General features: G+C 46.2%; 1 protein-coding gene across 1 annotated transcript; it reads left to right on the top strand.

Annotated features, from left to right (window-relative positions):
- Positions 1-3,598: 3,598 nt before the first annotated feature.
- LOC144792239 (L-serine dehydratase/L-threonine deaminase-like) lies at positions 3,599-13,864 on the top strand. Its single transcript, XM_078667145.1, has 8 exons — positions 3,599-3,972; positions 4,915-5,069; positions 7,581-7,620; positions 8,238-8,377; positions 8,916-9,007; positions 9,632-9,859; positions 11,181-11,305; positions 12,485-13,864. The coding sequence occupies exons 2-8, from the start codon at positions 4,917-4,919 to the stop codon at positions 12,691-12,693; spliced, it is 987 nt and encodes a 328-aa protein (XP_078523271.1). The 5' UTR covers positions 3,599-3,972; positions 4,915-4,916; the 3' UTR covers positions 12,694-13,864.
- Positions 13,865-16,297: the final 2,433 nt, after the last annotated feature.

Below are 16,297 nucleotides of genomic sequence, written 5' to 3' on the forward strand. Positions count from 1 at the left end.
AAATAAATGCCGGTGGCCTCCACCGCCACAAATTAAGCACTGACATTTCTTGTATACACCATTGACTGGACGGCCTAAAGTCAGCCGGTTGTATGTTTTTTCAACGAACTCCGTTGTAACGCATGCCTTTACCACGCATGCGTTACTACGGAATACTATTTACACGCCTATCTTTCTCCACGTATTTTTGCGTGGTGACGTCATACGTAGGAGAAAAAAACGGCCGTTTCCTTCGTCTGCGATGCCGATTGCCTACCATCTCGTCTAAAGGTGAGTGGTTTTTTTTGGGGGGGAAGCCCCCCCAAACCCCCTTTTTAGGGCTCGGCTGAACGCGCGGAAGCGCGTCTCCGCCGAAGCTCTTTTGTCGGCGTGTGTGCTTCCCAGGAGACAATCCTGGCCGCGCGCATCGCCCTGAAGGCGATTTCAAAGTGACACGCGAACGAGCGCTGCGGCCAGGCGCTGTCTCCTGAGAAGCACACACGCATGCGCATACACACACACACAAGCGCCCACGCACGCACGCACATACTTACAGAGACACCCCCCCAGCTCACATACACACACGCGCGCACACACACACGAGTGCACCCCCCCCTCTCCCCCACCGTCGCACACATGCATACACACACACGCGCACGCACACACACACACACACACACACACACACGAGGGAACCGAGCCCCCCCCCCAGCCCTTTTCAACTTACCAGGTGAATTCTGAGGGACTCCGCTCTCCTTCTGGCGTCGCGAGACGCTTTCACTCCGCCTTCTCTTCCGGTCCGGATGCAGCCACGCCCCAGTCACAGGCGAATTTGCCTGACTTCCGGTGAGGCTGCTGGGCTCGTTTATTTATGCGATTTTATATAGTGTGAACTTTACCCGTTTGCAAGCTGTGGCAGCATTTCACTTGCCAAATAATCCAGAGTTGTGTTAATTGAAACTTGCATGTGGGGCGCGTCACTTTTTCCCCCTCCCCGCGATCACTGTGCACTTATTGGAGTCTGCTCTGAGGTGGTGTTTAATAAATTTAAAGGCTCAGCATTTCTTGCTCCGATTACATTTTGAAGAGGCAGAGCATGTGACTGGCTGTATGGTATCATCTTGTACCGCAATTAACTTTTAAAGAGGCAAAGCGCGTTACCAGGTTTTAGAGGCAGAATGTGTTACTAGCCTTATGACAGTGTCACGCTGGCTTATCAGCTGCGTTACCCACGTCTTCATTTAATAATACATTGTGCTGCTATTGGTTACAAGCTCAGCGGTGACACGCACACCCTTTAAATTTATCAACAGCTTGCCACTAGCCATTTGGTAGCATATACTGTGGTGTTATGCACACCAGAGCCAGAATTAAATTATTGCTGGGAGTTACAGCAGTGACTTACACACCTGTTTATCTACAAGCAGCAAGTCCATACTTATTATTCAATGTGCATGCATCGGTGATATGCACACCAGTTTATCATACAAATAGCGTGTCACAAAATATTTGGATATATAGTGGTCTCACACACACCAGAGTCATTTACACTGTGCTACTTACTGTGCATTTCTACCTGTTTGTTTAAAGTTTTCTTGTTTCAATCTTTTATAAATAAGTCCTTGAGGCCTCGTGTGTCATGTTCTTAATGGCTGCATCACATCACGTTCATGTACAATGCTAATAGCTCTAACTTTTGCAATGCCGAGACCGTTGCATTGTAAATGCTTGTTTTATATGTACCCGTTACCACACATGCCTTTACTACGTACCTCGTAGTAAAAGTATTCGTGGTAAAGGCTGTCGTTGTAACCATTTATATTATATTATATATATATATATAAAACATAACCATAACCCTTTAAAACATCCCTTTCATCACTTGGCTGGCTTCTCATAGACCGTCAACCTGCTTTTAAGAACACACGGATCACCACCTTAAGGCGATTCGAATGAACAAAGCTGAACACATATTTCAAAAACCTCAGCTTTGGCAGAAACTGAACTATAAAAAAAACAGCGTTCTGCTCAGGTTGGACACTACGAGGTTCAGAAAGCCTTTCACCCTGAAACAGTCCATTTTCAGGCAATGCACCCGGGTCTGGAATTCTATACAGGCACATGCACATCCAACAGGCCGCATCAATTTCTGCTTTTAAAAGGGACCCTAAATACGTTTCCTAAAAGGCCTCTCACAATCAGCACCGGTCTCCTTGAACCTGCACAACAGAGGATTTAAACTCCAGTTCTTATGTCATATTTTGGGATTATTCAGTGTTGTTTGTTTGCCATGTGCCCCCCCCCCCCCCCCCCCCCCGTGTTCGGGGTCGTGGTATGATGTGTCAAGCGCCTCAATAAACAGAATAATTATAGTATATGAGTCTTTTCACAGTGAGAAGGCAGCTTTGGGATTGAGGTAAAAAATATTGAGGTGTTCTTGCTGCAAGGAGGTTGGCATGTTTGTAGTAGGGGTGATATGTTGTTGGTTGGTGGGGGGCGTCTCTGAGGAAAAGTGACATGTTTGCACTTGGGGTTCATTAATTAATGAATAGTGTTTTTTTAGAAAGAGGGGCATGTTTGTACTTGAGAATAGATATGTCAAGGGAGGGACTTTTTTTTTTACGGAATGAGGGTCATGTTTGTATTTAGAAATCTATATAATTATCGGATTATCTTTTCACCGGGACTTAAATGGGGTGTAAGGGTGTACTTTTTAACACGGAAAGATGTTTGTACTTGGGGATAGGTATGTTACGAGGGTGTTTTTATTCGCAAGAGGCTTGTGCACTTCAGGTCACATGTTAGCGCGGGTCGTTTCTTTTGCAGAGAGGGGAGGGGGATGTTTGCATTTGAGAACAATATGTTAATAGAAAGAGGGCCCGGTTTGTAGTTAGAGAGAGGTATATTTAGAGGGAAGTTTTAGCACGGAAAGATTATCATGTCTGTACTTGAGAGTAGATATATAGATGGTTGTCTTTTTTTACGGGGGGGGTATCGCGGAAATATGATAGTGTTTGTACTTTCGAATGGATATGTTTAGGAGGCGGTATTTTCGCGGGGGTTGGCGGGGGTTACGCTCTGGGTCACACATTAGCGCGGGTCGTCTTTTGCTGAGGGGCACGTTTGCACTTGAGACCGCTATGTTTTGGGGGGAACACTCCACAGGATGTGCATGTGTTCGTCACATCCATTTGTTAACCTATTGGCTAGCGGAGCGAAAAGCGTTTGTACTTGGGTGATGACGTTTATGGGGTCCTTGGTACAGTTTGATTGGCACGTTCACTTTCGGGAAAACATGTTTATGTGGGTGATGTACTTTACGGGAGATGGGGCCGTCTTGTGCAGTGTCAGCGGGCTGCCCCGTACCGGTCCGGCTGGAGGCACTGTCATGCCTCGGATGTTCAGCTACTCTCTGCCAAGTCCGCCCTGAGCTCCAGAGCCTGTTTGAGCCGGTCTGGGTGACTCGGGAAGGCCCTTTGTCCCCCCCTCTCCACACCTCCTTTAGGAAGTGATGACCCATAAATAGTTCCTCTTCCTTTTGAGACCTCTGAGCCGCCCCCTCCCCCTGCTCGCGCCATTACCCCCCTTTTGGTATTGTTGTTGCTCTGCAGCTCGCGCTGCTGCTGAAATCACCTAGCAGCTCGCTTGCAGGGGGGGTTGCATCAGAGGGCGGGGGTGCTGGAGGAGTGTCCAGTTCTGATCGGCGATTGGCCGCTCTGAGGGGGGTCGTGGGCTATAAAGGCCAATGAGAGTCCGCTATCACAGCAGCAAGGAGTGGGAAAGGCCAAAAGGTAGTCTTAGATACAGGACATCGAGGGACGCTCTCACCAGGACAGGCGAGGCGGCAAAGTTCAACTGCGGAGCAAACCACACTGCGGTGCCGGGATCTGCAACGACAGTAACCAAGCGGCGTTAGCCACAGCACCGAGGCATCCCCGTGCTCTGCAGCAGCACTGAGCGAAGGCATCCGGGCGAGATTTGAACGTGCCCAAGGTAAGAGACGCGCTTCACCCATGCTGCTACCCTATGGCTACTCAAGACCCCCCACCCCCACCCCCACCCCTCACACACACACTTTACCGCCATGGGCACATGATGTAGGGACAGGTGCCTTCCGAACAGGAACGCTGGAGTTCTACTACGAACCTCCCTGGTACCAACCACTTCTCTTTAAACGGAGTACATTCCCGGTTACTTTAATGAGCGCGTTGTGATTTTGCCCTGTTCTTCGAACGGGCTTCTCAGAAATGCGGTACTGATTTGAAGCAGGGAGTACACGGAATGATCCCAGATGCTAATTGGCGCTCGGTGTGGTTCAATGCCCTCTGACACTACTAACAAACAAACACTGAATAGAGTTTTGGCAGGGGTGGGTGGATTCGCATCTAGTTTATAATGTGTAGATGTTAGGGTTATACAGACTATACTTTTGAAAATAACATTTTAGAAATAAATAGTCCCCACATCACGGATAGCAGTACAATGCCTGTAAAGCGTACCAGTGTGACCCAATGACCTGTGAACTAGTGAGGGCGAAGTTCACGAAGAATCGACCCCCGTCCCAGCTGTAGATTGGGGGTAACCTTGAATGAATAAAACTATATGCAGCTCGTCCAGCAAGTCAAACGGCGTCTCGACCCTCGATAGAGTAGATGCTTACATGAAAGATTAACGGGCCTCATGCACCGGACAGCACAGGGCCCTTGACTCGAAAAAGATTATATTGATGGGGTGGCGAAGGAGGTATAATATATTATATTACTGTTTAGTAACTTCTAGTGGTAGCATACTGTGTTTTAGTGCCCACCTGACTCTATTGTTTTGCTTTAGTTGTTGGGCGCGCGAGGCGCAGTGAGGTGTTGCTCCATGACCCGGCACTGTATGCTCAGGCGGCCCTGTTCACGAGCCCTTTCTTTGTTTGTCCCCTTCCCACAGCCATGCCGTGCCAGAGAAGCCTGCACGTGGACAGCCCGCTGAGGGACAGCGTGCCCCTCACCAAGAGGGCCGGCACCAGCATCTACCTCAAGCTGGACAACGCACAGCCCACGGGCTCCTTCAAGATCCGGGGCATCGGACACCTCTGTAAGACGGTATGTAGAGGTCTCCCGGGCAAGGGAATGGAGAAGGGGAAGGACACCGGGGCCCAAGAGAAAACTAGCATTGACAGAGGCAATCTGTTTTAAGGTGCCCACCTTTGCAAACGCAGGCCTTCCCAAATGCTGTTTACATGTGATGCATGCACAATTGTGTCACATTAAAGCCTGCCCTATTGGCTTTGCCACCGCTAGGGGCATATATTGGCAACAATGACTGTGTTCTGTATAGATTGCATATAGGAGATAAAGAACGTGACAAGCAGCCAGATGATTGGGTACACATTCCAAATGGAAAATAGTCCCTCGTGCATTTCAACAGAACCGCTTTCTGAATCCCCCCCAAGGGTACACTTAAGAGCCAAAAACGTGGCAAGAGAAATACACCCCTGTGCGGAGTCAAAGTAACCTCTGGCTATTTAAGTGGATTTTGGTCAACTCGTATTATCTACTGGTCTAGTAAATTGTACATCGCATTTTGCTTCAGCCCACCACAGCATGCGGAAATGTGTCCGCCCACATTACCCACTGGCTCCCATCGCTATGAATGACTGCACACGCCTGGGCACACTGTTCGCATCCGTTTAATTAACAGTAAATGTTATCATGTTTACGTGACATTGTAATACTTCAGCTGTCTGCAATGAGTGCTTGGTTAGGTCCTGATTTATTCATGTCTCGTTACAAACAACAATAATAAAATGCATGGTGCAACTGAAAAGCTTTTAAGTTAAAACATAACTAGTAAAACTCCACCTCACTTTTAATTTACAAATCCTTTTCAGGCATGTGGACAGCCATGCATTTTTATGCTTTGCTTCTATTTTGGTGGGTTAGGCTTTCAATAAAAAAAATTAACCACCACACTCACTTGCCAAGGGTAGACCTACTGGCTTTACCAATACTTATTTTAAGAAATGGTAACAATACGTCAAGAACAGCCAAATTTAGAAACAACCTGACTAACGGGTTCAAGGTGCATATTTTATATATTACAACAAGTCACCAAGATTGCCCCTGGAACCCCCAGCTCTAAAATCCATACCTCCTCAACCACTACCCTCACCCCTCCTCCCCTCTTAATTTGCCTACCTGCCTCAACATCCATCCACTGCCGTATAGCCCCTAATAGGACTAACTCACCTTTGTTTTCCACCTCACAGCTGTACACTCCCATACTGTGCTAAACCAACTACATTAGCATCCGCCTCACGTCTGTACCCACAACCAGACAGCACTCATTTGTCAGTCTCAATCCTCACCAAGTACAGTTTAACCCACCCGACTGCGGTTCATCTTTCCAGGCTTCTTTTTTTTTTAATGTCCGTACAATCTTACAGGGGTCTTGACAGGCCTCGTTTGCAAATACGAAATCTGGAGCAGATGCTGTGCATGAATTGGTTCATGTCCAGTGTCAGTGGCAACCTCAGGCCATATAATGCTGGTGTGATATCTTCTTACAATCTGTGATGTTTTCAGTACCTTTTCCAGAGGGGCTTCTACTCCAGTTTCTACTGGTAGGGTAGGCCTAGCCCAGTTCCACCAGTGGCCCATGGTTTGAGGCAATATTCTGTAGTAGTAGCCAGCCACTCTCCCAGAAGAGACAAAAGCTCTGAATATTATAAACATACTAATATATGGGAGTCTCACAAGATTAGTGTCACTCAGTAGGACCTTAGAGAGTGCCATGCAGTAATGTTATGGTGAGATTGGCGTCAACTGCACCAAAAGTTCACTAATTAGTGTTGATCCATGGATGGTGGGTCTCTTATTAGTGTATAAAAAGCATATTAGAATGTTCTATGGTCTTCTGTTTTAAATTTGTGGACACGGATTGCCAATAAGCCTCAAGCTCCACATGCTTGATTTTGGACCCTTGAAATTTGGTCCTGAGAAAGGCACCATTCTAAATGAAGTATCCACCAAAACACGCATCAATGTTTTTAGATGCACTTGACACTAACCCACAGGGCACAAATGATAGATTAAAGACACAAGAACTGAAAAATGGATCATGTTAAAAGTCCAGGACCAATTATTTTCACTGATGTTCAGTATAAGTCTGAATATATGAGTGTTTCAATGTGTGACGTTGGGGACTGCCTGGGCGCCTTAGCGGCAAGGAACTAGTTACAAAATGTGCACAATCAAGTGTTTCTCACACTTGTTAATACACGTTTTCACATCAAAGTAGAAAGTGAATACTTGTTCTGGCTTTTGTTAGACCATAGATAGGTGTTGATGAAAATGCAGTTTAGAAGCCATGCAGGTCCACTGGATGAGGGCATGAGGGCTTTCTTTAAAATGAGAGGCGGCACAGGGTGAGAGAGGTGTAGAAAGGCGTGTGCGGAACTACACGGATGGTGAGGTGTATAAGTGAGAGGAACTCTTTGTGTAGGGTGGGAGCCTCAGAGGGCTGATGGTGGCGAGGAGTAGGGGAGACACAGGTTTGAGGACGAGAGCTGTGATAAGCTGCTGGTTTCATATCCCCCTTTATTTTTTCCACAGTGGGCAGACCGAGGTTGCGAGAGGTTCGTCTGTTCCTCAGGTGAGTGGAGCGGTTTGGTGGAGGGGGTCCTGAAAGCAGAGACGGGGCACCAGTCTCTCTTGTGTTTACTCAGACTAAGGGGAGCCTAGGTGCATTCCTTCAAGCCCTACAACCCACTGAGACAACCTGGTTCAGTTTCCTGTACCTAGGACCCCAGGCCAGGAGCAGTTGCCCCATCGGTACTATGTAGGCTTTTTCTGCTGTAGTGAGGGTTGCAGAACCCAAACACCATGGTTTATACTGTGCAATAATTGGGTATGGACAAATCTGTTCAAATCACTAAAACTACTGCACCTTAATGTTGAGAGTTCGTGTACGTGATGCAGTATTGCGGAACCTTAAATTCCAGGCATTAGATTATTAAGTGCCCTCAGCAACAGTCCTTGTTGCTCGTCCATCCTGGGGGTATCTTCACTTTTTAAGGTTTAAATCGATACTTTTAGGATTAAGACAAACAGCAAAGTTGAGAGCACAAGCGATGATACACCAAGAATGGTGTCAGAAATGAAAAGGTGGATTGAGTGGTCTTGGTGGCTCTTTTTGCCCGTGGTAGATGTTTCTTTGTAAAACGTGTTGCTTCCCTTCCACTAACCATGCTGATTGATGTTGTCTTTTAGGGGGAAACGCTGGCCTGGCAGCGGCCTATTCGGCCCGGAAACTGGGCATCCCTGCCACTATCCTGGTACCCACCACGACTCCCTCTTTCACCATCGACCGACTGAAGGACGAAGGGGCTGAAGTGTCTGTAGTGGGAGAGGTGAGTGATGCCGCTTTGCTCAGTGGTCTAGCGTGTAGGCTCGGTGTGTACAGGACTGGAGAGACTGCTGGTGCTGCACAGGTCTACGGTGCATCTCTGAGTATGTGGGTCTAAGCTGCTTGCTTTGAATGCAGTAGTATTCTGTGGTGCAGACATATGTGGTATTAGATGGGGATGCTGACTTAGAATGCAGCTCTGAAGCGTTCCTTCAAACTTGGTGTCTATGGACCGCGAGTGCTGTGGCTGAGGATGTGTGTGTTTGTGTTGCTGGCTAGGCGGGTGGATCTAGATCAGGTGGAAATGCTAGACATGTGTCTCCTTGTCTGAGGTGCACAAAATGTAGGTGCTCACTGAGAGGGCCTAGGTCAAGGCTGTTGACTTGTATCACAAATCTGTAATGCCTAGAAATGCATGGGTCTGGGGCTGGCCAGGATTATGTGCCTCTGGTGGTGGCTATGAGTGCATGGGTTTGGTGGACTAGCAATCTCAAATATGTCTCTACTGCTCCATTTAGTAAATGTCTTCTTTCCTCTAAAAGATGCTGGATGACACAATTGAACACGCCAAAGAGATGGTGAAGAACAACCCTGGCTGGGTGTACGTGCCACCCTTTGATGACCCGCTCATCTGGTATGTTAAGTGCGGTGTGGCAAACTTTGTGAAAAAATTGCACGTGAGACGTTCATGTGTGAATGATGGGACTGGTGGTTTGAGGGTAGGTTGGGGCGATGTTTTTTTTAGCCATTTTTGCAAATGTTGCTCCTGAATACAAAGGGTGACTAGAATGTACAGGCTGTCTCAATTGGAGCAAAGAGACTGGTAGTTTGAGTGATGTGCGGGGGGCGTGATGTTAGGAATAATTGCCAATTGGGGGGGGGAGCCCATAGACAGGAGGGGAGCTGCATAAAAAATTTACATTAAGGTGTGTGGGCTCAGGCATGGTCCAAATGTAACAAGACGATCATAGGACATGGACCGGATACTACCATGAATGCAGCTAATGTGAGAGCTCAATGGCTAAATCCAATGTAGTCTGTGAAGCGAAGCATCTGTGCCTGACTCGCTGAATATGGCCTCCATCCTCTGGGGCACCTCATCTGCTGGCCTCGCTAACTCCTCGACTGTCATTTTCATTGGGGCGCACTCCAGGTCTTACCCACTACTCCCAATATGGCCCCTGTTCTGTTTAAAGTTTCTAGTGCTGTCCACACTCGCTGCCTACTGTGACTCATTATCCTGCTGTTTCCATCGCAGGGAAGGCCACACGTCCATTGTGAAGGAGTTGAAGAAAGTCCCCAACTTTAAGCCCGGAGCCATCGCACTGTCAGTAGGAGGAGGCGGCATGCTGTGCGGGGTCGTCCAGGGCCTCCGCGAGGTGGGATGGGATGATGTGCCCATTATTGCCATGGAAACCCGAGGAGCGGACAGTCTGAATGCAGCAGTGACAGCTGGGAAGCTGGTGACCCTACCTGAGATCACAAGGTAATGGTGATGGCGTGTTGAAGGGGGAGCACACCGTGGGGCACATTCACTAAGGGAGTGAGATGGGTTGATGAACTGAAGAAAGATGGGCATACATGTTCAGGGTAAGATAGGCCTAGGCACAGACTGAAGGAGGGAAATAAGTAGGGGAAGATGGGCATGGAGCAGCTGAGGTGGTGGGCTCGGCTACAGTTGAAAACCAAGGGCGAGAGATTGATGACTGCACAGAGTCACTGATCTGGGCACAGGCCCTGATTCAGAAATGGGCAGAGGCTGAAGGGGGGGTGTGATCAGGGACTAAAGGATGTAGATACAAAGGACAAGATGGCACAGGAACAGTGGCTTAAACGAAGGTCAAGTACAGGATTTGAACCATAGGTGGGTACAGGTGGAAGAGGAGATGGACATAGGAACACTCATACTACAGGCATAAACCCTCAGATCCTCCTCCCGCACTAATCCTGCCTATGTCTACTCCTAGCTGTCCTACACCAGACACTCACCACAAATGACAATGCCCAACTTTCTGGGCTTTCCTACACCAGGCAACCACCCTTCCGCTCTCCATCCCCACATTTCCTTGCTATCCTACACTAGACAGCCTACTGTGGTTGTTCATCCCTACTTCAAACACTCTTACTCAGCTATACCTCTCTTGCTATCCTACACCAGATACCCACCCTCAGCTGTCCAAGTCCTCCCATCCTAATGACTATACCAGAAAGCCACCCACAGATGCTCGTTGCCACCATACCTTGCTAATAGACGGCATTATCTTAGCTTTTGTTCGAATGTGCATGCTCCCAGCTGACCCTGGTTTCACAACCATCCTACAGCAGAGACCCACCCACAGATGGGCATCCAAACTGATACCATCATACACCAGACACCTATACACGCTTGCCAATCTCCATAAACACCTATTATGCCACACCACACAAAGCCATCTTCAGCTGTCCATCTTTATGAATCCCGACTAGCCTACAAGATACACTACACTACCCTAACCCACCAATCTATATCCAACTCCCCATCAAACATATCAATCCATCGTGTAACAAACACCATTCTACACAATAAACCCACCACAGCTGTCAATCCAGACTCATCCTGACTATCCAACAACATAAAGTACACCATCATGAACACACCTCTAGCTGCTAATGCCTACTCATCATGGCTATTCTACACAAGACAGAACCCAAAAGGCAGCCTTTCACTGCCAATCATAATAACATCTTACAACATACATGGGCAAGCCTCACCTGCCAAGAACACATTTCAAGTTTGTGTACCTCACATGCTCCGCTTCTCCTTCCAGTGTGGCAAAAACCCTAGGAGCCAAAACAGTGGGACTGCAGACACTGAAGGTGGCCCAGACACATCCAGTCTTCTCGGAGGTGGTGACGGATCAAGAAGCCGTCTTGGCTGTCGAGCGGTTTGTAGGTGGGTGCACTGGTGATGTGGGGCTGCAATGGTGCAGGAGGGAAGCAAAGCTGAAATAAGTGAGGTGACAGCACCTACATATATGGTTAGAGACTAGAATACAAAGTGCAGAATAGCATAATGTTACTTGAATATGTTTTTTGTACACCACTTCAAGGTCAGAGAGTAACACCAGTATAAACTGAGATGATAATTCTTGTATCTAGTGAGGGAGAGTGTGTCTCTCCCTGCATGTTTACCAGGACTGTACTATGTGAACAATGCAAAGGCCGTGCTCTTCATGCCTTTGAAAGCTGTCCTGTTAAAGTTTTGGATCACTTAGAATTTACTAGGTACAAGCAAAGAGAGTGGTATAGTTTAATCCATTCATGGAATATTCCAGCCTCCAAAACAAGAGACCTCTCAGAACCAAGTTTAACATAAGAGATGGGGTACCTTTTCCTGGCTTGCATTTGACTTTTCCATTGTGTTATATTTTCAGTCTAAATCTATTTCCTTGGCGCTCCCCTTATTCTTCCTCTTGTTATATTTCATATTCCTTCACCCTGATCTCCACAGCATCTAACACAAACCCATATGATATTTATATAGAACGATTAACACCATCCTAGATCCGGTGTAGCCCTTCCATGCCCTTTACTTTCCATTCTTTACTTTTCATGTCACCTAAGTAAACTCATTTCAGTTTAGGCAAGTAACCAGGAGGTCATCTTGACAGTGAAAATATTTTTTTATATAGGTAATGTGTTCGTTTTTTGTATCTCCTCCACTTGAAATTCTTGGGTCTGAATGATAGATAATACTGCAATACTGTGAATTGTCCCCCATTCTAACCTGCCGATATTAGAGTTGGTAAAAACCACCAGGTCTGCAAAATTTGCACATGCATTGTAGTCCCTATAAATTGTGCCTATGTCTGGATTACTGGCCAATTGTAATGAGGGCATTAGTCATCTGCTCATCATACGCCAAAGCTAGTGTCTTTACTCATCCTCTTTTTTTGTTCTATCTGGATACATTCAATGTTGCTCGACTTGGCTTTCTCCCTGTGTTTTCTCCTTAGCCTTCTGTTCTCTTGCATGCATTTCTTGGATTTTCACAAACCTTGTGTCACTTGGTGGAACCTCCCACTACCATATTATGGTCTAACTCCTTCCATGTTTTCTACCTTCTTCACAGATGATGAGAAGATCCTGGTGGAGCCAGCATGTGGGGCTGCCTTGGCTGTCGTGTACAGCAACGTGGTGCAGCGACTGCAGAAGGAAGGAAAGCTGATGGCTGAGCTGGGACCTGTGGTGATTGTGGTCTGTGGAGGAAACAATATCACCCTGGGACAGCTGGCACGACTAAAAGAGCAACTAGGAATTCAGACCACACAGGGGGCATAGAAGACCCATTTATCCACATGACTTGCCTTTTCATGTGCACCTAAAATATCACTGGAGTTTTATCCAGGGACTGTGCTGCTGTTCATACTCAACTCATCCCTACTTGCCAAGTGGGGCTTGGCTTACAATTTTACAAGGCGTCGGGCTCATAATCTGCACTGTCCATGCAGGACTATTTCAATCTGTACAGTTCAACCTCACATTAGCTACCAATTTTCTTCTCATCCCAGGATCTCTCTGCAATCTCACATAGCTCATAAACCACTGGCTAAATCTCGATGAGTCTGCACAGTCCATCTACAGCTGTTTCAGCAATCTGTACTGTCCAAGTTTTGCTCATAGTGTGTACTGTACAACCATGTGTTTCACTCATAATCAAGTCTTGGCACAAGCACAATCCATGTATGGCCGGTTGAACAAAAGGTGCTGTAGGCTCAGGACACAATGTTCTGGGTACACTGTTGAACCAGGGTTCAGTCCAAAATGTGTCATACATTTGCACGTCAGGGCACATCTTTACTGTTGAAGATAGGGCTCACCTTTCAAGACATGGGTTGGTTCTTCATGCACGCTTGGCAGCCTCTTCCTAGAATATTCACTACCTCATTATCCATACTGTCCAGGGAAGGCTCCACATTGCACAGTGGCACTCATAATCCAGGTGAGAACTGTCTCGGATTTTATATCCCGCCTTTCCTGAGGAAAAGTTGTTAGAAGAATTTCAGGGAATGTCCTAGATTACCTGGTCACGAGAGACAGTTTAATGAGAAAATCCATGAGGAGAATTGGTGACAAGACTAAATGGGCCAATAGAGGGGATCCTTGATTGAAGTCACTAGCCAATGGAATAAATATGCAACAACTCTAGACAAAGCTCCTGGAGAACCTCAAAAGGACATTGAAGCAGACATTGTAAAGCACCTGTCCAGTGCGTTACTTAGACACTTCTCCTGCATATGCGGCCATTGAATGATTGATGCTGGTTGCAACAGTAAAGGAGAGAAGACGTAACCACCAGACCACATACAGAAGAGTGATCCAGAGACCTAGCTCTTACACTTGATGTCTAGCCCAAATAACCCAATCTAATACCCCAGGCTGTTTATTGTTTTCATGTGTATAATATTGTTAATACTGTTTTTTTAATAAAAGTGTTATTTTCATTAAAACACCTTTATTATTGTTGTTGTAAAGATGTCTGGCTCGCGAGTCGGTGTACACAAAACCAGGTCCAACAACAGTGCATCACTCTTGACTGGGTTACTGGCTTCCCCTACTTTCAATTCCATAGTTTATAACTACTGGCCGCTTCGAAATAGAAGGAAAAAGAAGTCGTTGTTGGGTTAGACAGCAGGGCTGAACCAGACTTGGTGTGAGGCAGTACTTCACCTCCCTTTACTAACACACCTACTATGCTGGTTTGCCTACACAAACTCATCACCACTTGGCAAACAGCAAAAACGACTATTATAAGAAGTTAACAATATTCTCATATTAGGCAACGCAACATGTCTATCACTGCACATTTGAAATTACTGTTCCAACATACTTTTCAAAACAAACCACAATAAAAAAATATATGTATGAACATAAAACAAGTGTATGAAACACAACATACAGAACCATGCTTACACCAGAACTATCTATGAACATTTTGCATGACTGGTGCCCCCCACAGCTCACTAACTCAGATTGTACCTACTGCAGCCTATATTTTACAACATTTTTGCTGTTTCCTGCTGTTCTTCGTTGCACAACGCAAATGCTTCTTCTTCCACTTGCCTCATAGGTGACACCTTACCTCGATGATGCTCACCTTGTAACCACAATACAAAAACTACATCCAACCTATTCCTAACTAACCCTAAATAGTATTGTGCCCGTACTTCCTAGAAAGCAACTGCAGAACATCTGTTCAAGCCCTGGTACTCTCACATCTGGATGGTGGAAATGCCCTGCTCCACAGCCTCCCAAGCACCTCCCAGGCACCATTTGACTGCATCTTACATGCTGCAGCCCATCTCACCTACGGCCAGAAGAAATATGATCACATCATCCCCATCCTGATGGAACACCACTGGCTCTCTTTGTAAAGCCACAACATCTTTAAACCAGGCTGCATTCTCTGTAAATCCATCATAGCCAACACCCCTGCACATCTGACTGACGAGAACTCACCATCTCTGGTGTCTCTTGGTACACCAGCAAACAGGTCACTACCAGACTGGAGACACAAAAGTGTTGAAAACAAAAAAAACAAGGCGGCAGGCATTTTCCATCTGTGCTCTGAGGATCAGGGGCAACATCTCTGTATTCGTCGGGCTGCTGCAACGCAATTCCACTTTAGGAAAGAGTAGAAGATGCATCTTTTAAAGAGTACTACATTATGATGCAGTAGAAGTAAAATTCTGTTCCCAGAAACCTGCTGCCTCCATTCACTCAGTGTGCCCTTGCCGTAGACTCTGTACAGTGCTCCGCTGCCTTTTGCCTATGTTCACGCTATGCAAATAACACATACATAAATACCACTTCCAGTGCCTCTACTTTTAAATACAACCTACCCTCCTTTACTCCTTATTGGCCCCTTCCCTACTCTCAGCATTCAAAACTTCTTTCAAAGCTGCCCTTCCTGTGCCCAATATAACAACTAATCTCTCATCTCCTATCCTCAGTAGTAAAATCTTATGCACTAGCGTGTAAATATGCTAATAGGTATACAATCAACAGCATATGAGCGGGGTAGTTGAGCCCCCTTAGTTAATTTTACAACTGATGACAGTTCCAAGGATTTGCACTCATCTCAGGTTCTGTGGTTGGTCACTGAGTCTAGTGTGTCGTTGAACTAGAGAAAAATGATGTTGATTTGGGTGAGGTTGCAGTTCTTGCTCAACTTCAGGTAGAGTCTTTTTGGTCCAGATGTACAATCGGGTCACAAAATCCTCTGTAAACAAATAGGGGATGGCAAAAACTGCATACATCTAGCACATGAAACACCTTTACTTGATGCAAAGCCAGAAATTTCTCTCCACTGCAGCCACACATTACCTAGTTTAGTCTTAGATAAAAGATTCAAGTCGGGCCTAGCACCCCTCATATCTGCGAGCAAAGTTGTCTTCAATTTAAGTGTTTAGGGACATTATGGGGGAGTCTGTCAACCATAGGGGTTTATTCTTCCCGTCTTTTGAGATTCGTATGACCTACATGTTGACCTGTGGTTCTATTTTGCAATCTACTGCTGGTGCTTCCAGAGCTGAACGGGCCTCCCCTTCTAAATCCTTGGAGGAAGTTTCTGTGAAGGTTCTTGTAGGCAAGGTTGCTTTTATAGAAGCTAAAACTTCAGCCAGGAGATTTGGGATGTTGGTGTACATCTTTGTTAAAAAAAACATATTTGAGAGTCATGGTGTGACTTTTTTCCCTTTTTGACCCAAAGCAATGTCCCATTTTGACGCAACACAGGAAATTATTATTCCTACTTCACCTCCTTATGTTTCTGGTCTGGCTGGGCTGGAATTTCATATATTTGATGATGGGAAATTGGTGAGCGTGTATCTCGATCGAAGCCAGTTGTTCAAGAAAAAATATGCTTTGTTGATATTTTTTGGTC

The sequence above is a fragment of the Lissotriton helveticus genome, chromosome 11 (genome assembly GCF_964261635.1).
Source record: "Lissotriton helveticus chromosome 11, aLisHel1.1, whole genome shotgun sequence".
Classification (NCBI taxonomy): domain Eukaryota; kingdom Metazoa; phylum Chordata; class Amphibia; order Caudata; family Salamandridae; genus Lissotriton; species Lissotriton helveticus.